This window comes from Sceloporus undulatus, chromosome 1 (assembly GCF_019175285.1).
Source record: "Sceloporus undulatus isolate JIND9_A2432 ecotype Alabama chromosome 1, SceUnd_v1.1, whole genome shotgun sequence".
In the NCBI taxonomy this organism is placed as follows: domain Eukaryota; kingdom Metazoa; phylum Chordata; class Lepidosauria; order Squamata; family Phrynosomatidae; genus Sceloporus; species Sceloporus undulatus.
The window spans coordinates 58,556,568-58,583,409 of NC_056522.1; the positions used below are offsets into that span (position 1 = coordinate 58,556,568).

Genomic DNA, 26,842 nt, shown 5'->3' on the forward strand with positions numbered 1-26,842 from the left:
TTTCCACATTTATTTCTTTATTGTATTGCACAAAGTATCTACGCAATGCAGGAACATCTTTATAGTCCCTGAAATACCAACTGCTGCAACACAATCTCCTATGAACATTGAGAGAGCTGGGTACTTTCTCTTAAACCATAAAACCATAAAAACAATCCATTGCAAAATTTTAAGAATTTGTGAGTATGTCTGAATGAACAAAGCTAAGAGAACAAATACATAATTCTGCAAACACGCACAAATATACAGTTTATACAAAGGCTTTCCAAAAAATGGTCAAACAATAGCTTTCTGGTACAATCCTCTGTGTGTGTGTGTGTGTGTGTGTTTAATGTATTTAATGTGCATAAAAACAAACAAGTTTGCCTTTCCATCTTTTTTAAATGGGATTGTCCAAGACAGAATACATGTGAGAGGATGGAGCTTGAAAAAATTACTTTTTTGAATTACAACACCCAGAATCCCACTGGCTATGATGACTGGAACATCCAGGACATATAGTCCAAGAAAGCATTGTTTTCAAGCTTAAGGTAAAACCTCATACATGAAGCTCAAGTAACCTCAGTGGCATCAGTTTATATTGACCATGTATACTTCTCATAACAAATCATCATCATCAACAACAACAACAAAAAGCCATTCCCATCTGGGTACAGAGCTAAGCATTAATACTTATCAATAACAGTGCAGCCAGAATGAAGAATACTGCTTCTATTTTTTAAAAAAACCAAAACCAACACACTATCATTCTGGGAAAGAGAGCAGTTCCAGATTAAGTAATATTGAACTAATTAACATTTAACCTTCTCTTCATAAATCTGCTGCCTGGAACATATGGGATCCTTGAGAACCAAAAGATTTTTAAAAAATGAATTGAGTTACTGATCCTATCTTGCAGAATCTATCCAGATATCACAGTGGCAACATCCTCTTGGCTCCTATAAAACATTTAAATTCAGCTGAAAATTATGATGTTAAAATATGTCCTCATTATGAGACGTTTGCCATATTAAAAAACCATGGAAATTGTGTACAAAAATAGTTTTAAGTTATTTGTTTTTAGAAAACCTGTCAACTGCAAAGAGAGTTGATACACACACACACACAAAACATAATCCATCCAAAGTCAAGTGTATTTAAATCCCATTTGTTTTCAGTGGGTGAGGTTTAAACATTTACTTAGATCTCCCATTGAAATCAATGGACGTGCACCAATGTATCCCGAGAAGGAAGGCCTTCTGAGTTTATTCAGCCTTATTCCATATGGAGTGTGTGTTAGATTACAGTCGCAATTGTTGTAGCTTTAGATGGAGGATGCCCATACATTTTCAGTTGTGTTTATATTAATAACTGAGGTTATTTAAAGAGCAGCAAGTTCTATGATTTGTTTTTGTCCATTACACTGAGCACTTCATCCAAAAGTGAAGGTCCAAGATCAAGTTTCAAAGAAAGGAGAGGCTCTGCCAGATCTGAAAGGGAGTCATCTGGTTTAGGCTGAGACTGCTGAGTCTTGGTGAAATCACATGAAAGATGGCTGTGGTCAAATAATTCCTCTGCTTGCCATTCAGTGTATTGTTCTGAAAGGCTAGATGAATGACTGTCTCTTCCGTTAGTATAATGGGATGGTGGGGCATTCCGCTCCCATGTGATGGCATCTTTGTACATTTTCCCATTCTCCAAGTGTTTGCTTTTCTCCTGTAACTTTTCTTCCATTACAGGCTCACAGCTATGCCTGGGATTCCTTAATGGCCCCAAAGAGTCCTGCTTTGAATTAAATGTCACCGGTGACAACAAGGGCAGCATGAGGGCTTGAGAACCACCGATGGCAGGAAGTGATATGGCATTTTTGAGCACTGGAGAAGGCGTTTCAGTAAACACAGAGTCAGAGGTGCTGTTTGCCCGCAGGAATTCACTGTGGCCTTCACACTGGCTGGCAGTTTCTCCTTCATTCCCAGGTAAGAGCTCGTAATTTCCTTGCAAAAATGAGATGTCTCCAAATACATCGTGTTGCCCTTCTTTCCCGATATGGATTGTGTGTCGAAAATCCCCCAGAGGCGGGCTGATCATATCAGGAGACAAAATATCTCTCAGCTTGAATTTCTTCCCTTTCTTATTGTTGTCAGCTTTCAGGTAGATGGGGGTTTTGGCTGGCATACTTTGGCAGAGTTGGTTGGGGGAGAGTCTTTGTAAAAAAGAAAAAGGAGGGGGGGGAGATCTAAAAATAGTCCACAAGTCTGTGTTGTTCTTCTGTCAAAAATCCTTAGGTGTCATCTATGTCACATTATTGCCTCAGGCATCACTTGTAAATTCACACCACTGTGGCTACCTTCTGAGAAACAAAATTTTGCAAAGTAGAGAACTTTTAAACTTGTGTTTCCCCCTTGAAGTAAAGCAGCTGACCCTTTGCCAAGGCTGTGAGAATTGCTCACTTAATTCCAAGACCTTCGAAACCTGCATGACAAATAAAATAAGTTATTATTAACTGGCTGTTCATGGTTCATTCAATCTCATATTTGCAAAAACAATTAATAGTGCACTTGACAGTTCCAGCATGGAGATTAGCTCTATGATGTTGCTTCCCTTCATTAAACAGGATAAAAGGATCCATCCAACAACAGCTAACTAACCTTTTCCCTGACTTGGTACATTTTTGAAGCCAGAGCTCCTTAGACACGGTTGCCAAACACAACTCATTTAATAAGCTTCCTATCTTGGTTTCTTGCTTTCCATATTGTGTCAGTCATTTTCTATCTCAGTGCCAGGCAAAGCCCACACCTTTTGGACATTCCAGACACAGTTCTAAACATCTGTACCAAGAAACCCCTTCAACATTAAAAATAGAGGTTTATAAACATATCTCTGTAGCCCTTTGAAACCTGAAGCTGGAATATTTTTGGATGTGTAGTTTGAAAGATCAAAGCCCAAAATTGTTTTAACAGATGCCTACAAATTTGGGGGGCTTATCTGGGCAATCGGTTCAAACAATGCCCTCACTTGCCCTTCCATCTCAGTTACATAATCTGGCAAGCCCTCACTTGCAAGCTGAATAGTGTGATATTCAGTCCACACAGAATGAGTTGGAGTGAGAATTATTTCATTGCAAGAGGAAAACAGTCAGGCTATTTTTAATAATTTCTCACATAGACTGTGTTCATCTTACTGCCACTGTCACCACTCTGATGTCCTCCAGGTGTGTTGGAGAAAATAATAATAATAATAATAATAATAATAATAATAACAACAACAACAACATGTTTCCCGCCTCTTCTCAAGGCTGGGTACAGGGCGTTAAAACACAATTATAAATCCACAGTTAAGGTACAATACTATCATAATTCACTCATAAGAGTTCATATACATTCTGTTCCCCATGCTGTTCAACATGTACATGAAGCCGCTGAGTGAGATCATCCAAAGACTCAGTACGCTGATATTTGTTTCTCTATGTCTTGGGCTGTTTCAATGACCAAGGAAGGCATCTCCCCTCTGAATGACTGTCTGAGGTCAGTAATGGATTGGATGAGGGAAAATATAATAATAATAATAATAATAATAATAATTTATTTATATCCCGCCCCTTTGAGATCAATCGGGGCGGCTAACAGCAATAAAATACAATACATTGTACATCAAAATTCCCTCCCCGCCTTAAAAAATTATTAAATCAATTATAATTAAAACCAAAAAATTAACAATATTAACACATACACATTATTACAAGACAAAAACAAAACAGAACAAAACAAAACAAAACAAAACAAATAAAACAGTAAACTATGGTAGCATTTCTAGGGAGGACCTTGGGGACTCTCATGAGAAGAGGGTTCCTGAGGCCGGGGTTATCTATCCCGGAAAGGCCTGCCGGAAGAGCTCCGTCTTGACAGCCTTTTTAAAGCTGTCTAAAGCTGTCAATTGACGGATCTCGTCCGGCAGGTCGTTCCATAATCTGGGGGCGACAACAGAAAAAGCCCTCTGGGAGGTAGCCGAAAGCCTAGATCTTTGAGGCTGCAGCAAATTCCTCCCAGAGGACCGGAGTGTGTGGGGAGGATTATATGGGAGGAGGCGGTCCCTGAGATAGTTTGGACCCAAGCCATTTAGGGCTTTAAAGGTAATAACCAACACCTTGTACTGGGCCTGGAAACTAATAAGCAGCCAGTAGAGGGACTTTAATACTGAAGTAATATGGTCCCTCTTCAATGTTCCTGACACTACACTGGCCGCCATGTTCTGCACTAATTGCAGTTTCCAAATCAAGCACAGGGGTAGCCCCATGTAGAGCGCATTACAGAAATCTAGACGTGAGGTTACCAGCGCGTGTACAACAGTCTTGAGATCCCTTACTTCCAGAAAAGGGCGCAGTTGGCGTATCAGCCGAAGCTGATAACAGGCGCTCTTGACTGTCGCATTTACCTGACTTATCATCAGGAGCGAAGAGTCAAGGAGCACCCCCAGACTGTGAACACAGTCACTAGAGGAGAGTGTGGCCCCATCCAGGACTGGAGGTTGCAACCCAATTCTTGGTTTCAGGGCCGCTACCGTGAGCACCTCCGTCTTGTCCGGATTCAGTTTCAATCTGTTTTTCCTCATCCAGCCCATTACTGCTTGGAGACATTCATTGACAGAGGAGATGCCATTAGAATTCAAGGCCGACGAACAGGACACGGAGAAATAGATCTGGGTGTCATCGGTGTACTGATAACACCCAGCTCCATAACTCCAAATAATCTCACCCAGCGGCTTCATATAGATGTTAAATAACATCGGGGACAGTATAGCACCCTGTGGAACCCCACAGGTGAGCTCCCTTTTACTGGAGCAGCTGTCCCTGAGCAGCACTCTCTGGGATCTGCCCAAGAGGAAGGACCGGAAGCACTGTAATGCAGTGCCTCCGATACCTAACCCCCCCAGGCGGTCCAAGAGGATGCCATGATCTATCGTGTCGAAAGCCGCTGAGAGGTCTAGGAGCAGCAACAGGGTCACACTGCCCCTGTCAATGCTCAGACGCAGATCATCGGTCAAGGCAACCATGGCAGTCTCAACCCCAAAGCCTGTCCTGAAGCCAGTTTGAAATGGGTCTAGATAATCGGTTTCATCCAAGACAGCTTGGAGTTGAAGAACAACCGCCCTCTCGATCACCTTGCTCAAAAAATGGTAGCAAAGAGACTGGCCTGTAATTATTCATATCCAGGGGGTCAAGGGAAGGTTTTTTCAGAAGCGGCCTAACAGCCGCTTCCTTCAAACAAGATGGAATATGTCCTTCCCTGAAGGATGCATTGATGATATCCATAAAGAACGTCCTCAATGCATCTCCTCCCCTGGATTTAAGCTGAATCCAAACAAAACGGAGGTACTTGTGATAGGTAACCCAAATCCGGGTATGGAGATAAGCTCACCAGTCCTGGATGGGGTCACACTTCCCCTAAAGGACTGTGTTCGCAGCTTGTGGGTGCTCCTGGATTAGTTGCTTCAACTGTCGTCTCAGGTGGATGCGACGGCCAGGAGTGCCTGTTATCAGCTTTGGCTGATTCACCAGCTGCGACCCTACCTGGAGTCATGAGACCTAGATACGGTTGTACATGTGCTGGTAATCTATTGTCTCAACTTCTGCAGTGTGCTCTACATGGGACAACCCTTGTACTATGTTCGGAAGCTTCAACTAGTGCCAAATATGGCAGTTAGATTGGTCGCAGGAAAATCTAGGTTCAACCAAATTACACCTATCTTACAATCTTTACACTGGCTGCCTGTCAGCTTCCGGGCATAATATAAGGAGTTGGTTATTACCTATAAAGCCCTACATGGCTTGGGTCCAGCGTACTTGAAGGAACGCCGCCTCCCATATAATCCTTCCCACACACTCAGGTCCTCCAGGAGGAACTTACTGCAGTCAGGAAAAAACTAGACTGGTGGTGACTTCCCGAAGGGCCTTTTCTGTTGCTGCTCCAAAAATCTGGAATGACCTACCGGAGGAGGTTCATCAGATCACATCTCTTGAAGCTTTTAAAAAGGTGATAAAACCGACCCTATTCCGGCAGGCCTTTCCAGACTAACCTCTCCTAAAGCAGAATCAACTGCCCATGTTAATCAGCCCCCCCCCATTGCTGTCATATTGCTGTCACTTCTTGCTGAGTTGTTTTAACTGATGTTTTTCCAGTTAAATGTTTTTATTGTTATTGTTTTATTGTTATTATTTTGTATTGATGCGGGGAGAGTAGAAGGGTGGGGGTTTTCGGGGACTGTTTCCTTATTTTTGTCTGTGACTTTGTATTTGAAATTTTCCTTGCTGTTGCTATATTGTTATAGCGCACCAGCCAACCTGAATGTGTTTTTAAGAACTATGTGAATTTCAAAATGAAACAGCTACTTTCAAGCAAGGATTTCTGTGAAGTACATGTATTTCTTAAGCAAGAATACATGCTAAGTTAAAAAAATAGAAGAAAGTGTTTTTCCTGAACTTCTAGGACCCAAGCAACATAATAAACCTACTGCAGACAGCATAAACCTGCTGAAAACAATTAAACGTAAGATAATTGTGACTAAAAAGTCCCAAGGAGTGAGATAAAATTATTCTGTGATGGTTTAGTAAAATATTTCATTTAACTTTTTAAAAAAGTTTGTGAATAAATAAATATATTTATATCAACTCAGGTTTATCTTTAACCTATCTTCTATGAAACAATTAAAACTTTGGCCTATGGGTTAGGCTTCTGGTTTGCTTTCTTCATGGCTGTGAGGTTTTCAAACTGTGGAGTGTGGGTTTTAAAAGTTCTAGTTTCTGGATGCAGTATAAATAGAATTGCCAGACTAAAAACTGAAGAGGGTTTCTATAGTTTTAAGATTGTCCAGAAGAGCACATTTTAGCAGGTGATGCTTGGCAAACTACAGTTAACAATATCTGCTGAAATTTTCTCTTCTACACAACCAGTGATGGTGCAGGAACTGTCTCCAGTTTTCACTCCCGAAATCCTATGTACAGAGGCCACATCATAAACTGAAGACTGCCTCCTAAATCAGAAATTCCCCCTAATTTGTTTTAAACCAGAAATTATAGAATTAATGCAACTAAAACTGGTGGAAGTCTGCTTAATTTTTTTTAAAGATGGTACAGGTATGATATATTAGAAATTGTTCAATTGCAGTAATTTATATTTCACAATTAGCAAAGAAAAACTTACCTTCTGTATCTTTGTAATCTAGCAGAAGATTCTGCAGAACAACACAATTCTCTGAAAGAGAAGAGCAGAACAAACTAGATGTTACCTAGAAAATCATCTCTTTTATATTATATCCCTTCCCCTGAATAATCCAGACACTGGCTAATTTGAAATAATTTCATGTTAATCCTGAAACAACTGCCCTGAAGACACATGCATTGGAGTTACTGAATTTAATTGCATTAAAAAGGCTTCTTTCTCCCTTCAGTATCTTTTTTTACTCTAGTGAACACTAACACTGAATTTGTTTTTCTATTAAGCATTATTGTTATTCTACTGAATATTATTTGTTATTCTATTGTTTGGATTATTGAAGAAATGAACAATTCATACCTCAGTTCAACTGATTCTACTGACAGCAAAAATTCAACTGATATCACAGATTATTGGCTTATCTAAAATCATTTGATATGAATCCTAAAACTGTGACCCCCCTTCTCACAAAGCTTGTATGTTGTTGTTGTGTACCTTCAAGAAAGTTCCCACTTATGGTGACCCAAAGGTGAGCCTATCACTGGGTTTTCTGAGGCAGAGAGAGTGTGACTTGTCAAAGGTCACCCAATGAGTTTCCATTGCCAAACAGCGAATTGAACCCTGATCTCCAGAGTCGTAGTTCAATGCTGAAACATTCCACCCCACACATCAATTAAATTGGATTTTAAAACCTTCCCAGCCCCAAGAATCTTTGTTACTATAAGAAGTAAAATGTTATAGAGAGAGCAAATCAAGACTACAGTTCAGTTCAACTGATATCAGAATTTGTTCAATACAGAATTTGTCCCATCTCTCATAGCTTCCCCATACCATTGGGACTCCTCAAGCAGAGCTCGGCGGCGGCGGTTGTGGCAGAGGGAGAGTTGCGGATGCAGTGGGTTCCCTTGAGGACCCAGGGAACACCACCACCCTCCCAATTCAGTGGGCTTTGACCTCTTACCATCTCACCTGAGGCCAGGAATGTGGCGGGGGCGGCCATTGGAGTTGTGCTGGGGAATGGGAGGTATGGTTGGGATAGAGGGAACAGATGTTACAAAAGAAGACGGGATCGCTGTCTGAAAGCTATCCCGTCTTCAGTTCCCTCTGTTTCCCAGAATGGCTTGGAGAGCAGACCAACCATTCCACAGAACCACACTCTGCTCCTTTGCAATGCCAGGTCGGTAAAAAACAAGACCCACATCATCCAGGACCTCCTCCTGGATGAAGATGCCGACCTGGCTTGCTTCACAGAAACCTGGCTGGGAGAGGATAGTACTGCCATATGGGCGCAGGCCCTCCCAGCTGGGTACTCTGTCAGTGAGCAGGTGAGGGGAAGTGGGCGGGGGGGGCGGAGTGGCTCTAGTCTATAAGAACCATCTGACCTTGGCCAGGATACCTGTCCGGAACACAGTCCATTTCGAGTGTATGTACCTTAGCCTGAAGACCAGGGATAGTTTGGGGATTTTGCTAGTTTACCGGCCACCCCGTTGTCTAGCAGACTCCCTGACCGAGCTGACACAGCTGGTCTCTGAGCTGTTGTTGGAGACCCCCAGACTCTTAGTTTTGGGGGACTTCAACATCCCGCTCGAGACCAGTTTAACAGGTGCGGCTCGGGAGTTCATGGAGACCATGACAAACATGGGCCTATCCCAATTGGTCAAAGGGCCCACACATTGTGCAGGTCATACACTCGATGCAGTCTTTAATATGGAACAGGAATATCCGTGGGCGGAGGTGGTAAGTACCTCCGCATTGTCATGGACGGATCATTTCCTGGTCAAGACGAAACTTAGAGCCAATATCTGCCCCACCGGGGGTGGCGGACCCATTAGAATGGTCTGCCCTCGAAGGCTGATGGAGCCCATTGGATTCCAGACAGCCCTAGAGGGTTTAATGGTTGGGAATGCCGGTGATCCTGTCGATGCTCTGGTCAATACCTGGAACACCGATCTCACCAGGGCTATCAACACGATCGCTCCCAAGCGCCCTTGCCGTCCCGCCCCAAATCAGAGGCCCTGGTTCACGCCAGAGCTGAGGAAGATGAAGCGGTTTGGACGACGGCTAGAGCGCAGGTGGCAGAAGACTCGACTCTTATCCGACAGAACTCGCCATAGGAACTTTCTTCATTCCTATCGGGAGGCAATACGTACAGTGAAGAGAGCCTTCTCCTCTGCACGTATTGCGTCTGCAGAGTCCTGTCCAGCAGAGCTGTTTAAGGTGGTGAGGGAAATGACGCAGGTGCCCCCTGCGCCAAATCCCTTACTTAACCCGACGACGGCCTGCTGTGACGCGTTTAACAACTTCTTTGCAGACAAAATCTCTCAGATAAGAGCTGACTTAGATGCCACCGTTGAAACAGAGTCGACAGGCGAGGCATCCAGTGACTCCGCCGATGTAGTCATACTGGATCAGCTCCAGTCTGTGAGTACTGATGACGTGGACAAGCTGCTTGGTAAGGTGAGGAAGACAACTTGCCCTCTCAACCCTTGCCCATCATGGCTGGCCGTCCGGGGGGGGGATGCATTGATGAGATTCCTCACAGATATCATCGGTGCATCCTTCAGGGAAGGACATGTTCCATCTTGTTTAAAGGAAGCGGCGGTTAGGCCACTCCTGAAAAAACCTTCCCTAGACCCCCTGGATATGAGGAATTATAGGCCGGTGTCATTGCTGCCATTTTTGAGCAAGGTGATCGAGAGGGCGGTTGCCCTTCAGCTCCAAGCTGTCTTGGATGAAACCGATTATCTAGACCCATTTCAAACTGACTTTAGGACAGGCTTTGGGGTTGAGACTGCCATGGTTGCCTTGACCGACGATCTGCGTCTGAGCATTGACAGGGGGAGTGTGACCCTGTTGGTGCTCTTAGACTTCTCAGCGGCTTTCGACACGATAGATCATGGCATCCTCTTGGACCGCCTGAGGGGGTTAGGTATCGGGGGCACTGCTTTGCAGTGGTTCCGGTCCTTCCTCTTGGGCAGGTCTCAGAGGGTGCTACTCGGGGACTGTAGCTCCAGTAAGAGGTACCTCACTTGTGGGGTTCCTCAGGGGGCTATTTTGTCCCCAATGTTATTTAACATATATATGAAGCCGCTGGGTGAGATAATACGGAGTCATGGTGCTGGGTGTTATCAGTACACTGATGACACCCAAATCTATTTCTCCGTATCTCGTTCGTCGGCCTCGAATTCCGATGGCATCTCTTCTCTCAATGAATGTCTTCAGGCGGTAATGGGCTGGATGAGGAAAAACAGATTGAAACTGAATCCAGACAAGACGGAGGTGCTCATGGTAGCGGCCCCGAAACCAAGAATTGGGTTGCAACCTCCAGTCCTGGATGGGGTCACACTCTCCTCCAGCGACTGTGTTCGCAGTCTGGGGGTGCTCCTTGACTTGTCGCTCCTGATGACAAATCAGGTAAATGCGACGGTCAGGAGTGCCTGTTATCAGCTTCGGCTGATACGCCAGCTGCTCCCTTTTCTGGAAGTAAGGGATCTCGAGACGGTTGTGCACACGCTGGTAACCTCACGCCTTGACTTCTGTAATGCACTCTACATGGGGCTACCCCTGTGCTTGACTTGGAAATTACAGCTGGTTCAAAATATGGCAGCCAGGCTTGTCTCAGGAACATCTAGGAGGGACCACATTACTCCGGTTTTGAGGTCCCTCCACTGGCTGCCTATCAGCTTCCAGGCCCAGTACAAGGTGTTGGTTATCACCTTTAAAGCCCTAAATGGCTTGGGTCCAAGCTATCTCAGGGACCGCCTCCTCCCGTATAATCCTCCCCGCGCTCTCCGGTCCTCTGGGAGGAACTTACTGCAGCCTCTAAAATCTAGGCTTGCGGTGACCTCCCAGAAGGCATTCTCTGCTGTCGCCCCCAAACTCTGGAACAACCTGCCGGATGAGATCCGTCAGATAACATCATTAGACAGCTTTAAAAAAGCAGTCAAGATGGATCTCTTCCGGCAGGCCTTTCCAGGTTAACCATCCTGGCCCAGGTTCCCTGATTCCCTCATTCCTCCCGTGGCCCCATCTTAGTGATGGTTGAGGATCAACAGAGGGATATCAGGATTTTTAGTTTTTAATTGTTGTTTTTATGCATTGATATTGTGTTTTAATATGTTATTCTGTTTAATACTGCCTTAAGGGGGGGGAGAGATAAAGTGTTTTTAATTGTCATATTTTATATTTTACTGTTGTTAACCGCCCAGATTGGTTTGCCAGAGGGCAGTATACAAATAAATATTATTATTATTATTATTATTATTATTATTATTATTATTATTATTATTATTATATGCTTGAGTTAAATTTGGAGTGCTGGGCACTGATATTTGTTTATGTGCACTGAACTGACTGTATGTATTCCATCTAACTGTGGGCTTGCAATTGTTATCACAATTTGGAATAAAGATAAAATATTGGATTCTGCCACTTACAGACCAATTAGCCTTTCAAGCATCATTGGTAAATTATACAGTCCCCATCTGCTAGAGAAAATATCAAGCTGAATGGAGGAGGAAACTTTTTTGGAGGAGAAGCAATCAGGTCAGGGTATTCTTCAGCTGAGGCAAAGGCAAACCCCCTCTCAACAAATCTTGCTAAGAACACCCCATAATTGGGTTGCCTTACAGTTATCATAAGTTGAAAATGACTTGAAAGCACACAACAACAACAAATTCACCAGTTAATCAGGGATGAATATCACAACATCTAGTAGAAATATACTCTTCCCTTGCTGTGGGGAGAGACTTTACAAAATTTTCACTGACTTCAAGTCTACATTTGACTACATTATGGTACAAACAAGAGGGCATCAACACTGAGTCATGCCTGCTGATTCTTATTCTTATGACAAAATCTACCTACAAGTGAGATATAACAATAAAGGACATTTTACTAGATCAGGGGTTGCCCAAATGCAGCCAGAGGCCCTTAGGACACCTATGTGTATCCTGTGGGACCCCCCAGATCCCCCTCAAACCCACCAGAACCCCCCCATTTTTTCCAGGCTGATTTTGGGGTGATTCTTTGCCCCCAAACAACTCCCATTTCACCCAAATGCATAAAAAGACAACAGTTTGCACCCCTAACTTCCCACCCCTCCAAACCACTTCAGAACATAAAACAAAAGAAAAATTGGCTGGAAATGTTTCAGTCTTCAGGCTCTCAGAAAAAAACAGTTGTCATATGCCTTAGCAAATGTACAACTGACTGTTAAATCATTTACAGCTTTTTTAAAATCTTAATGGAGGTCAGCACACACCATCAGCTATCCAGGCTTTTAATACTGGGTGTTATTGTTGTTTTTAGCACAAATGCTATATAGAATACAACTGCGTTTTTTACTCTTTGCTTCTCCCAAGGACTGCTCTCAAAGAATTAAGACTTGATTTTGCTGCACAGGGGTTCTAGTCATGTTGGAGATGGCACATATATATTCCACATATGTGACTGTTTACACCACCATATCAAAAACAGAGTTTGAAAAAGTTATATTTTGCACTACAGCTCCCAGAATTTTCCAGCCAACATGCTCATGTTACCTAGGCAATATGGGGAATTGTAGTACAAAAAGTAACTTTTCCAAAGCAGACAGAGTAGTGCAGCCCAATCAGTTTTCCTTCAGCATCAATAGTCAGAAAATAACACTGAATTTACCCCCCGCCCCTACTTTTAGATCACATTTGCATTTAGTCAATTTCTTTTTCTTGTGGTGTCTTTGAAAACAAGGCAATATGTTTCTTCTATTTGGCTTGGCCTTTATATTTCAGCATTCTGGCAAAAAGTAGAAAGTTAGATTACACTGCTGCTGTCAGCCTGCATAAATGTTTCTTTCAACCATCTCATTCACCTCATCTCATTCAGGTTACAAGATATGATGAATGAAATGTCTAGAACTACTCTAGCAGTTGGACTTACGTTTTTTACAACAGGCACAGAGTTAAACATGTTAACATGCAAAGATCTGAGTTCCTGTATTAGTTGTAAATGGCATTAGAAAAAGAATTACTGTATATTAAAAGAATTAAGGAGAGAAAAAGCCCCCAAATAGAGCAGACGAGGTCATGCTAGAATTAGATTTGTTTGTTTGTTTATTTAATTCCCAGGATTTATAGCCTGCCTTTCTCCACAATGGGATTCTGGGAATTCAGATTTAGGAAAAGCAGTTCACAAAAAAGTGATGAAATCTCAGATGTTTGTGATCAAAGCTGGAAAATGTTGTGGCCGATAGGTTTAGTGAATAAAGGGAGGCAACAGAAATATGCTGTACTGTGTTGCTTGCTTTGAGCATCAAGAAAATCTTGAATTCTTTGTGTATGCCACAAAATACTACCAAAGCAAATATAGCACAAAAAAGGTAAATTTTGAGACAGGCTCTATGTGTATTAAAAGAACTATTTACCTTGTTTTTCAAATCAACATATTTGAGCACTCCTGACTGTATCAATGACTAAGGGTTTGTTTGTTTGCTCAATGCTCATTCTTCTCGTTTTAGTTTCAGCACGTTCCATGTTCCAGCGGATGCTTCTGTGACCAAAAATTTTACTGCTCCACCCACCCTTGGTGTATCTTTTGTTACTTCACGGATTGGATGAGAGTAGGAATTGTCAGTTCACAGCTCAGATTAGTTCAGTTAAACTGAAATCAAAGCTTGTGGGTTGATTTGAAAGCATCCCCTGGGAATCATGAAACAATGATCCTAAAGATATACATCAGTCAATTAGATTAAAAAGGCTTCCCCACCTCACTTCAGTATTTTTGTTAATCTGCAGATGGGACTGGTATTCAGCTGACATCACAGACTGTTAACTTTCCCCCTTAGTGTCATAATCAAAATAAAATCTAATGTCCAACTACAGGATACGTTGAGAAAGGAAAACATATTACAATGGGCCCTTGGTATCCACTGGGGTTTGGCTATAAAAATCCATGAATGTTCAACTCCTATTAAATACAATGGAGAGTAAAATGGTGACGCTTATATAAAATGGCAAAACCAAGGTTGGCTTTTGGGAACTTATATATGTATTTGAATATTTTCAAGCTGTGGATGCTTGAATCCCTGGATAAAGAACCCGTGGATATAGAGGGCTGACTGTAATTCAATTTAGTTCAGTTTTTGGGTCCACATCTGTCTTCCTCTCAAGGCTATAAACAGAAATGGGATATTAAAATATCGAAAGGTTACCAAGAAAACAAATGGGTTTGATGGAAGAATTCAGTCTCAATAATGATGAAACTTCAGACAATCTTGATCAGGGGTAGGCAACCTTTTTGAGCCGGGGGCCAGGTTGCTGTCCCTCAGACAACTGGGGGGCCGAAGCAAAAAAATAAATAATTAAACAATTTTTTTTAAAAAAAATTAAATAAATAAATAAACCGGGACAAATGTAGGACAAAAATTTCAAACGGTGTACACTTTTTTAAAAATATGGAGGACACGCTAAAAAAATTGCTGATTTTATAAAAAAATGTTAATATAAATGCATGTTTCGGAGGCTTCTATAGACAATTGCCCCCCTTGCCTGCCGCTTGCTCCCCTTCCCTGCCGCTTGCCCCCCCTTGCCCGCCTCCTCCTGATAGGCCAAAGGCTCCGGCGGCAATCGGCGGCAGGACTGGGCTGGGGCCAGTATCAAGGCCTTGACGGGCCGCATCTGGCCCGCGGGCCGCAGGTTGCCTACCCCTGATCTTGATCAAAGATGGAAGAAACTGTGGCCTTTTAATATATAAAGTAAGAAGATGAATATCTGCTCTATTATGTAACTTGCTTTCGTTATCAAGAGAGAGCTTCTTAAATTTCTCAAATTTGCTAACATTCAAGTACAGCAGATACTTCCTTTTTGTATTCTGATAAGAAGCCAATATGGTGTAGTGATTTGAGCATTGGACTATTAATCTGGAGAACAGGACTCGAATCTCTGCTTGGCTATGAAAACCCACTGGGTGACACTGGGCAAGTCACACTCTCTCAGCCTCAGAGGATGGCAATGAGAAACCTCATCTGAAGAAACCTGCCAAGAAGATCCTGTGAAAGGTTAGCTTTAGGTTCACTAGAAGTCGGAATGACTTGAAGGCCCACAACAACAAACAACAACAACAACAAACCTATACTTTCTATTTTCCTGTGGCCATGACTAAGGAGAGGTGTGGTCCTTATTCTTCCAGTTACAATTTTGATATTTTTTAATCAGCTCCTTCTTTGAACTCACATGGTAAACTTACTATAAATACTGCATAAATTATACACCTGAACTTAATACATCATGCATCTGATGAAATAAACTGAAAATGATAAAAGCTCATGCTATTATATATGGTGCCATAGAATTTTTTGTTGGTTTTCCTGCTTGGACTACCTCTTTAGAAACTGTAACCATAAGTTGATATTCCAGCACACACTGATAGTACAAATGGGCATTTCCTAGAAAACAGAGCCAAATATTATGAGTCACAATGATGTTATCAGAATGTTTATACGATAGAAAGGATTTCATATATCATATAGCAGCTGACAGAATGAGCTATGAGCAGAAGAAACAAATACTAATCTGGATTCAGCCATGAACCTCCTTGTTGTTGCCAGGTTGGCCTTCACATTAGGTTGAATGAGGTAAATGTTTCAGGCAACAGATTTTGGGTGACCATGAACATGCATTATATTTTTAGTTATTTAAGTTTTTAAAATTATATGGTGGTTTTTTTTACTGCCAAATGGGGAGAACTGTTGTGGGATATTCTGCCTAACATGTCAAAATAACTTGGATGGATTTGGGTATGATGCAAATAGACTTGGGTGAATGGAGCCATTTGCAAACCTGCCTGAGGCAGCAAAATGTCTTGGGTCAGCCCAAGATGGCTATAAGTATAAAAGTAACAATACTAGTTCCCCCTGCTATCTCTATTGCCTGTTTATTGGATTTATTATTTGATTTGATTGGATTATTGCAGAAATAGCCAGTTCACACCTCAGTTCAATTCAGCCGATACCCACAATATTTTATCTTATTTGATATAATTTCATGTGAATCCTAAAACAATAACCCTGAAAACATGTGCACAAGTCACTTCATTTAAACGGATTAAAAAGGCTGCCCCTCTTCTCCAAGTACCATTGCTACCCTGTGGATTCGACTGTTGCAGGAATGACTAATTGACTTCTCAATTCCATTTCATTGATAATAATAATAATAATAATTTGTTTTATTTATATACCGCTATTCCAAAGATCATAGCGGTGAACAGCAAGTAAGCTAATTAGCAAGTAAGCTAATTTGCCCCCAACAGTCTGGGTACTCATTTTAGCGACCTCAGAAGGATGCAAGCCAGAGTCAAGCTTGGGCCCTTTTGCTGGTCTTGAACTCGCAACCTTGTGGTTTTGAGTGAATGGCTGCAGTACAGGCATTTAACCACTGCGCCACCAAATGGTTTGCTGTTTTGAAATTATACCAAGTGAATCCCTGCAGGGCACATGCCTCATAGACACTTAATTTAACATGGTTTCAAAGGCTGACCCCCCTCCCCTGTGCATCTTTCTTGCTTTGTGGACTGGATTTATTGTTGTGTGCCTTCAAGTTGTTTCTAACCCCAAGGCAAATTTATAGAGGGTTTTCTTGGACAAATTTGTTCAGATAGAGTCTGGTCTCCAGAGTCATAGTCCAACACTCAAACCACTACACCATTACATTTTTACAGATATGACCAATCCTCACCTCAGTTCCATTCAACTAGTATCACAAAAGGTTCAACATTTGGTTCACTTTGTAACCAGTGCTAAGGTTGATGCTTTTATTCTACAGTGGTACCCCAGGATACGAATGCGCCGCCTTACGAAATTTCCGGGTTACGAAAAAAATCAATTGAAAAAAACTGTTCCGGGTTACGAAGGTTATTTCGGGTTACGAAAGAAATTTTGGTGCTTTTCGGCGCTTTTTCGCACCAAATCGCGGCTTTTCCCCATTAGCGCCTATGGGTTTTCGGCTTGCGAAAGCTTTTCGGGTTACGAACGCGGCGGCGGAACGAATTAAATTCATAACCCGGGGTACCCCTGTACTCTTCTTTGTGTAAATTAATAAAAATGTCTAACTCCCCTGTGAAGATGGTGGAACTGAGATGAAGCCCTTCTCTGCCAATACTAGAGCTTGCACTGGTTTATATATATGTAGAGAGATGACTATTACACAGTATTTCAGATAGCCTGGACTTAAACTGTGTAGAGATTTAAAGGTCAAAACCAGCACTTTGAATTCTGCCCAAATGGACTAGCCTACAATGTATCTGTTTCAACAGGGGAATCATATGATCCCTATACTCAGCCCCAGTCAACAAACTGGCTGCAACATTTTGCACCATTGAAGTTTCCGAATAGTTTCCAAAGGCAGCCTCAGGTAGAGCATGTTACATCAGCCCATATGGGATGTTTTAAGCGTTCATATTCTTCTAATTGAAATGATACAGGATGTGATCACTTAATATTCTAAGTGATACAATACCAACAGCTTCAGATATTAATCAGGCACGCACATGCTACATTCCCTCTCCACCAGTCCCATTCTTTAATTTCAGATTAAAGAACCAACATTCTGAACCAAATTTCAGTAAAGTATTATTTCTAATTTAAATACTTTCACCCTAAAAAATTTCAGAAAAGAGATAATATTTACTTCATTAGATGCAATCGTAAAAGAATCAACATGCCTCAAATAGACCTTGGAGATAAGCAACATTCTGAGCATTTCATACTTTGCTGGAATTGAAAATCAGATTAGGATGCAATAGCATTGCTTCAGAACCTCAAAGGTGACAAATTGAAAGGTGTGAAATACCGGGATCAGTTATCACAGAGATAATTTCATTTTTATTAGGTGGCCTTAAAATCTTCAGAACAAAAGGAGGCATGGACACAGAAAGAGTCACAGATTAGTAGGTGAGTCACATTGTATTAGGAGTCATCAATTGTGTTAGGTTAAGCATGAAAGGAAGGAGGTTTCATCTGAAACACAGATCAGTTTTGGATTTCACATTTGAAGAAGGATATTGACAAGTTAAGAGGATTAAGAACAGTGTTACAAAAAACATAAAATATTGTATTCATGGCTGTTGTTGAACTGTATTGCTCTCCATTTCAGAACTTTTCCAGGGTAATCTTACAAAGATAAGGCAAACACATAGTACTAAGGCAGGCCATATGGACTATGCAGAAAAGTGTGTTTAACCTAGAAAATACATCTAAAAGAGGTCATGTTGGCCAGTTTAAAATATTTATTACATGCTCCAGGCAAGGTTCAGCATTGGGAAATTCTAATGATTTCAGTGGAACTTGCTTCCAAGTAGCAATGCTTAAAATAGCTTTTAGTACTTTCTCAAATCTCCCTCGTTGTAATCCACAGGGTTGAGAAATCATTAACCCTCACTTATACCATAGCTTTAAAATGATGTTAGAAAGAAGAGGGAACATGATTATTCAGTGGAGCCATTCAAAGGTGTTTTATGGAGCACAGAGGTGGAATGATAAATACATTTAGATTAAGTGATTTAGGAAAGCTTCTTAATGTTCCATCAGTTCAAGAAAGTGCAAATGGAAGCTCACAAGATCTCCTTCAAGCACATAGTTGAATCAGATGACCTGCTATATGCCCTCTTGCTCTGTATTTCTATCCTAAGTTAAATATATATTATAAGGGAAGCTTTATGCTGTAGTGGTTTGATTGTTGAACTATGACTCTGGAGGCTAGGGTACATGGCCATGGAATCGCATTGGGTGACATAGGTTGAGCCACCCTCTCTCAGCCTCAGAGGATGGCAATGTCAAACCACCTCTGAAAACAACTTGCCAAGAAAATCCCGTGATAGGTTCGCCTTAGGGCTGCCATAAATCACAGACTACCTGAAGGCATAGAGCAACAAATATATTTTAAAACATCAGTTTTTCAGACTCTTGTCCTTAAATAGGGCTGAGGCCAAAAATATATGGCATAAAGAAATATGAACTATTAATTTGATAGTGCAGACATTGGCTAATCAGGTATAGGAGATGGTGTTTTATACTAAAATCCTAAAATCTACCATCTGGAGCCTGGTGCAAAAGACACACACTTCATTCTAAAATCTTGATTCCAGTTGTTGATGAAAGGCTCCCTCCCCATATCAACTGCCATTGCTTTGGCCTCTGAGGAAGAGAAAAGTAGCCAGTATTTGCTGGACTTAATTCCCTCCTCCACTGCCATCCCTTTTTCCTTGTGTTTCATATCTTTTTAGATTATAAGGCTGAGGACAAGGAATTGCCAAATTAAAAGTCTGTAAGCCACTCTGGGAGCCTTTTTTTGGCTGAGAGTGGGCTATAAATGTTCTAAATAAATAAAATAAATACATACACAAAGACTGAAAGAATTATATCTCCAGGAACAAGACTAGCGCTTGTTGTTTTTCCACACATCTATTTCTGGTTACTGCAAACTTAGCTTTCCTCACTGTAGCAGTATAATGGAGATGGGAGTAATTTTGTTGATGCCATTGCTTGTTAAACAATTGTGGATCATAAACCTTTGAGAGTATGTTTTTGGATAGTTTATATTATCCCTTGCTGTTTTAAATTGACTGAATCGTACAGAGATCTTTCAGTTAAACCAAATGTCCCATCTGGTTATCCCTGAGCTCATGTCCCACATACTGGTGTACTGTCTTGCACAAATAGCACTGAAAGATTTCTGTGCAACTTATTCTACCATGTGAGCTATTTTAAAACTTGGTGAATGGAATATCAGTGTTGAGCCTTTTTGTTTCATTTGGACTTGTTTTGTTTTATTGGGAGGAAGATTCAAGCTCCACAGAGGACTTAAGTTTCATTCATTTATTCAGATTCAAATCCTGTCTTAAATTTGGAAAAATATGATTTTGTGGTACTTACTGATCCAACAGAAATATTTGTTCCACAACAAAATCCACTCTAAATATTTGCATAATAGTTACCAGCAACCCATTTGCCATGATGGACAGGAAGCTAAGACTGTAGGAGTTTTGTTTAAATCAGTTTGGATGTAACCTTGTGTGGCAATGGCCAGTAACAGGACACCAATGTAGCATGAAATGGGTCTTTGTACTGTTATAAAATACACCTGGACAATCTACATTTTGGACTACAAATCCCAGAATCTTCTGAGCAGTTCTCAAAAGTCATTCTTCTTCATGCCCCAGCTGAAACTACTAGAAGAAATAAACATCCAGTAGATTCAGGACACTGTATATATATATGTAGGAAAAGCCTAACAACTGGTTCACACATGCATACATGCTGGTGACTGGCAACAAAATGTGTGAGTTGCCTTCCTTAAAAATATTGCCTTTAAGCCGATTGTGATTTTTTCCTGTAGGGTTTGATCTGTAATGGTCATTTGATGATGCATATGAGGCCCTTTCTTAAGTTCAAGGCGTCGGAAACAACCATTTCAATACAAGACAGTATTATTATTATTATTATTATTATTATTATTATTATTATTATTATTAACCTTAATGTGTATCTAGCTGATAAAGACACCACTGGAGTGTATAGGGCTTTCTAAAAACACACACACAGCAGGGAACATGACATATGGGAATTATTCTCTTTATGCATTTATTGTTATCATTCTAAACTAGGAGACAGCCATACAGGTTTTGTTGTAAAATGACATGTGGTGCTTCAACATATTTCATCTCTGCTTCCAATGGTATATGCTTCTGCACCTTAGAAAAATTATATTAGCTGTATGGACCATATAGAAGGAAACAGAATCATAGAATCATAGAGCTGGAAGAGAACACAAGGGCCATCCAGTCCAACCCCTGCCAAGCACAACCAAAACATTCTCAGCAGATGGCCATCCAGCCCTTGTTTAAAAACCTCCAAAGGAGACTCCACCACACAGCCTCCTGAGTATTTCAATTAGTCCTCCTGTCTTTCTAACATTAATTTTATTTCATGTGTTTCTTGAGTGATCCTCTTGATGTTGAGAAACACATCCAAAAGGAAAGATGTGCCCAGAAAAACTAAATCTATCAAAATTTAAATGCATTAACCCCAATGCTTGAAAACGTTACTTTTTTGCATCAGAACCCATCTACTTGAATTAAGTGTTGTTGTTGCTGTTGCTATTATGTGCTTTTAAATCAGGTTTGACCTATGGTTACTGTATGAATAAAAGGCCTCCAGCAAATTCTATTAATAAAAGCTCAGTTCAGGTCTTGCAAACCCAGTATTGTAGCTTCTTTGCCTGAGTTGATCCACCTGTAACAGAGTCTTCCTCTCTTCCTACTGCCTTGTGATTTAACCAGCATTGTTGTCTTTTTCAAGGAGTCATGTTGTCTCATGAGACCTCCAAAGTACAATAGTCTCAGCTTAGTCATTTTGGCTTCTAGTGAGAGTTCAGGTTTGCTTTACCCTCTGACGCCACTCATTTGTCTTTTTGTCAGCCCATGCTATCCATAAAACTGTCCCCCAGCATCATATTTCAAATGAGTTGATCTTTTCCCTTGCTATCTTTCTTCACTATCCAGATGTCACATCCCTACACAGAAATCAGAAACACTGTGATATGGCCTTCAATGATATATCTTTACACTTGAGCATCCTATCTAGTTCCTTCACAGCTTCCCTTCCAAGTCACAGTCTTCTTCCATACCTTAATCTTCTTAAGTAACCTGGCACAGCCCAAATCAGACCTGCAGAACTGAATATGACTACAACACCCAGACTCCCAGCCAGCAATACCAGTTGTTATATACTGTAGTTATAATTACTATCATCAAATCATATTCATAACAAAGGAACAAGAATAGTTTTGTTTTTTGTTTTTGTTTTTGCTGTGGCATTTTCTTATCTGAATGTCAAAGGCAAATCATTAGGTGATGGGGACATTCTGCAGTACTTGACATAGCTTTCACCTTTGAGTACAGTGAGTGGCATGCCAAGAATTACGTCAATCTCCCTTCTAGAACTCTCCTTCAGATTTAATCTTCTCTGAGGCCATCTATAGTATTTTATACTATTGTCTTGGGTGCTGCCTACACTAATAGGAAAGCATTGATTGTCTGCAGTGTCAAATTGTACATGGCTTTAGATACAAAGAAAAATCCATGGAAACATCACCATTCCAGAAAATGGCAGGCCAGTAATATTAAAACAAAAATTAATAATCCAAGCAGGTGTTATTATTGTTCTTTGGGGCCTGACATGGGGACCCCTGCCTGCTTTTCTAAAGCAACAGACACAAGAATAGTTATGTTAAGTCAATAGGACAATTTTGAAATAGTCTGAGCTGCATTGTGTCTTCTGTTATATTTAAACATAAGGGATTCTCAGCAGTTGCAACTCGTTTGGGATAAATGCACTATATCTATAAACAAGTTGGAAATAATAAAAATATCTGCCTACTTATTAAAAGCTTTGACTGTGTGTTGTTATGTGCACCAAAAGGAAGGAAGAGCAGATGGACACATACAATGGCAGCACTAATACCAGAGACAGGGATCCTGAACACATTTACTTGGAAGCAAGTGCCATTAATTTCAGTTAATTTCAAATTAATATTTACAAATCTGCTCAGAACTCCCTGCAAGTATTTAATACACCAAATTACTATCCTAGGGATAAAAACTAGTTTATTTAGTTTTGCAGATCATAGAACCCTCTTTGTCTTTATGGTACAATCACTCACTCACTGAGGAGGGGGATTTCTGTTCCAATTTACACAAGTTTCCCTTTACAACCAATTGCCTGGAAAGGTTATTTCCAAGGATGACCAAGTGACTGGTTATTTACAAGATGGGCCTTACAGCTACTACCAGTTAATAAGCACACTTTTAAGTATAATGTTTTCAACAAAAGTCCATTTTTGGAACAGAAGAAGGAAAAGGGATTGAGTAATAAATTCATTAAATTTCCACACTTTTCTAAACTTTAAGTGGTGGTTGAATTAGGAGTAGTGGTTTGTGTTCAACAACACTGTGTTTTAAAACAGATGATTCATACTGTTTCATCTGTCTTGCCTGGCACCAATTCTTCACAGCATTTCCATGCCAGACAAAGATCTTTTCATTTGCTTGGGTTTCTTATCTGTGAGCTGGCAATGGCTTTGGCTTTATGCATTTGTTTTTCATTGGTTTTGACATGTTGCTTTCTGATTGCTAGTTGTTATTGTGTTTTATCTTTGTGCTGAGCTGTGCGTGTTTGTGTGTGCATGTGTGTGATCATTCTGTTAAGTTAGTGTACAAGTTTTATAGAAAGTCAACATAGAAATATTTTATATCAAACTCAACACATGCATATGCAAAGCAGCAGATTGTGGCCTCCCTAAACCTAGTACCTTCTAGATATGCTGAACTACAACCTCCATCAACTGCAGCAAGTAGTATGATCAAATGCCAAGCTGACTGGAGTTGATGGGAACTGTAGTCAAATCTATGGTGTGGGGTGCCAAGCTGGGGAAGGCTAGATACTGTGACGTTTCCTTACACAAGGATAAAATAACCCTTTTCCTGCTTTTCATCCCTACAGAGATTGCATCACTACCCAGAAGGATGACATGTGTTTTCCCTTTGAGGCATGTGTGAGTTAATCTCTCTTTTTTTGCTGTGGTCAAAATAACCTGTAACAAGAGCTGTGCGAGGATATGAGATGATATGGGTATGGCTATGTCTCAAGAGGGCCTGATTACATACATTCCTGAAGTGTTCACAATAACTGGGAGAGAAAAGCTCTAGCAAACCTGGAAAACTATTTCCAGCATAACACCATTTTCTTAGCTATTTGGGCTGAAGGTACTACTTTTCAAAGGGTTAAGTACAGTGGACCTTTGTTATATGCTGGAGTTTGGTTCCAAGATCCCCCATGGATAACAAAATCCGTGTATGCTCAAGTCTCATTAAATATAATGACTTAGCAAAATGGTGTCTCTTATAAAAAATGGAAAATCAAGGTTTGATATTTGAAATTTATACTTTTTTTGAACATTTTCAAACCGTGGATGCTTGAATCCGTGTGTAAGAAATCCGTGTATAAGAAGGGCCAACTGTAGGCAAAAGAAGTTAGATACCCTATAAGCTAGTTATGGGTTTTTAATGTTTATGCTATATCTTAAATATGATCCAAACAGTATACAAAGGTATATATCCAATCAACATTAAAAGTATATCCAATCAACAACCAATTATAGTTATTAATGGTTTTGGTGTATATTGAATTTGGTTTGTTAAATATATGTAGGGCACTGAGCCCAGGGAAGTGAATATAATTTACTTGCTATCTTGCAACTTGTAGGCAATGTCAGTAGGTAGCATAACTGCATACTGTTTTCCATAAATTAAGCCACAGAAAGAGAATAAGTTGTAATTGGTTTACATTTAATACTTTTAAGGAAGAAAAATCCTTGAACAGTCCTTGAAAATAAAACAAAAGAAGATGAATCAGCAGTAATAATTTCACTTATTTTAATTCTGTTCTTCCAACAACTCAGAGTAGCATATAGAGTTTTTCTGCTACATCATACCCTCCACATTTTATTCTCACATCACCCTGGTGTGTGCCTTCATGGACCATTACACCATGCTGGCTCCAGAGTTAGGCTGAAAATTAACTGATGGAAAATTAAAAAGCTACCTTGACTTCATCCATCCTTTGCCTCCCTCTGAGGCTGACTGAGTGTAACTTGCCTAAAGTCACCCAGTGGGTTTCCATGGCCAAGCGGGGATTCAAACCCTGGTCTCCAGAATCTTAGTCCAACACTCAAACCACTATATCACACTGGTTTCAAGGCTAAAAATATCCAGTTCCTTCAACCATTCCTCATAGGCCTTGGTCTCCAAAGCTCTGATTATCCATCCCTGGACACATTCTAGCATGCCAATATCCTTATTAAACTGTGATCCCCAAAAGTAGACACAATATTCCATGTAATCCAGAACAGAGTGATATTATTACTTCATTTGATCTGGACACTACAGTCATATTTATGCATCCTAGATCTGCGTTGGCTTTTCCCAACAATCCTAGAACATCTCCCAACAACCCTGCAACACAGGTTAGATTGACAGAATATAACAGCCCTGGGAACTGTAGTAGTCTGAATTTCTGTGAGGCAGAGAACAATGTGGACTAAATCCCAAAGGGTGCCTGTAGTGAAGCAATTGCAAAGCAGGCAAGCTCCACCACATTCTTGAATGAATTGGGTGTTGGATAGGTATTGCTATTGCAGTATGAGCTTTGAGTCTGGCATCTGGTGACCCTATCATTGGGTTTTCTCAACAAGATTTATCCAGAGTAAGTTTGTCCTTGCCTTCATCATAGGGTGAGACAATATGGCTTGCCAAATGTTACCCAGTGGGTCTGCATGGCTAAATGGGGATTTGAAAAACCCTGGACTACCAGAGCCACAATCCAACTCTCAAACTACTACACCACACTGATTCTCAACATGACAATGCTACATATTTACTCAGATAGCCAGGGGATGAAGCTGCAGTTGGGTATGTTACTATAAATCAGGGGTAGGCAAGCTTTTTGAGCCAGGGGCCGGGTTGCTGTCCCTCAGACAACTGAGGGGCCGAAGCCAAAAATTAAATGATTAAGTAATTTTTTAAAAAATTAATTAAATAAATAAACCGGGACAAATGTAGGACAAAATTTTCAGATGGAGGACATTTTTTTTATAAAAAATGGAGGACACACAAAAAAATTGCTGATTTTTTTAAAAAAATGTTAATATAAATGCATGTTTCGGAGGCTTCTATAGACAATTGCCCCCCTTGCTGGCCGCTTGCCCCCCCTGCCTGCCGCTTGCCCCCCCTTGCCCGCCTCCTCTTGATAGGCCAAAGGCCCCATGCCCTCATGCGAGAGGCCAAAGGCTCCAGCGGCAATCTGCAGCAGGACCGGGTGGGGGCCTTGCCGGGCCGCATCTGGCCCACGGGCCGCAGGTTGCCTACCCCTGCTATAAATGGTCAAAAATGTAGGTTAAGTAATACAGGCCCATACATACGTGCCTTTTAGGCACCCTCGTCACGTGCTAGGGGTTGGCTGAGGGCGGAGTGCACACATGCCCCGCAACCCTCACACGTGTAACAATGGTGGCGCCCTGTATACATGGGTGCTGCCACTGTTACGCAAGTGCCGCGTGGCACCTGCACGGTGCCACATGGCACTTATGTAATGAGTGCGCCAGTGGTGCACTTGGTACGCCGCCGCTGTGGCTTCAAAAGAACCCACTTTTTGTTGGCTCTTTCTCTATAATTATCTATGCTGGTCCTAGAACAACTAGGAGAGTCTCTGTGCCTCAATAAGGTAACCAAGTAGGACTATGTGGAGCTCTAAAATATGTAAATTCAAACAGAATTTAAATTGCATGCCTCCATGCTTAGCGGTAGTAAAAGTTCATAACAGATTTAAGATTGTAACTGTGGCATGATACAGACCACCCAAAAAGGATGTGCAGGGATGCTAATTCGAATTCTAGACTACGAAGGGAATGTACTCATATGATAATTTCTTTTGCATTCACACTACTTTGGCTTTGGGATGGGCGCTGTGTTCTGTGTGTTTGATAACTATTCGCATAATAGCGTTCAGTTTCAAATTGGCCCTACTTTCCTCCCATGTGATATCGTCTCAAGAAGGTCACTAACAGAGA

The 26,842-nt window shown here is 41.0% G+C and overlaps 1 protein-coding gene and 1 long non-coding RNA gene across 2 annotated transcripts in view; one reads left to right on the forward strand and one right to left on the reverse strand.

Moving 5' to 3' along the window:
- CDC42EP3 (CDC42 effector protein 3) overlaps nt 1–26,842 on the reverse strand; it is a 51,144-nt gene continuing 24,302 nt past the window's right edge. Inside the window, exons 2-3 of the mRNA XM_042446216.1 lie at nt 7,176–7,226; nt 1–2,451 (exon numbers count right to left, since the gene is read on the reverse strand). Of these exons, the coding sequence (XP_042302150.1) occupies nt 1,378–2,154 (777 nt within the window). The 5' untranslated portion in view covers nt 2,155–2,451; nt 7,176–7,226 and the 3' untranslated portion in view covers nt 1–1,377. The remainder of the gene's footprint in view (nt 2,452–7,175; nt 7,227–26,842) is intronic.
- The window catches only part of LOC121919530, a 26,670-nt gene continuing 1,652 nt past the window's right edge, over nt 1,825–26,842 (forward strand). The window contains exons 1-2 of the long non-coding RNA XR_006101496.1: nt 1,825–1,955; nt 23,719–23,770. This is a non-coding gene — a long non-coding RNA (uncharacterized LOC121919530). The remainder of the gene's footprint in view (nt 1,956–23,718; nt 23,771–26,842) is intronic.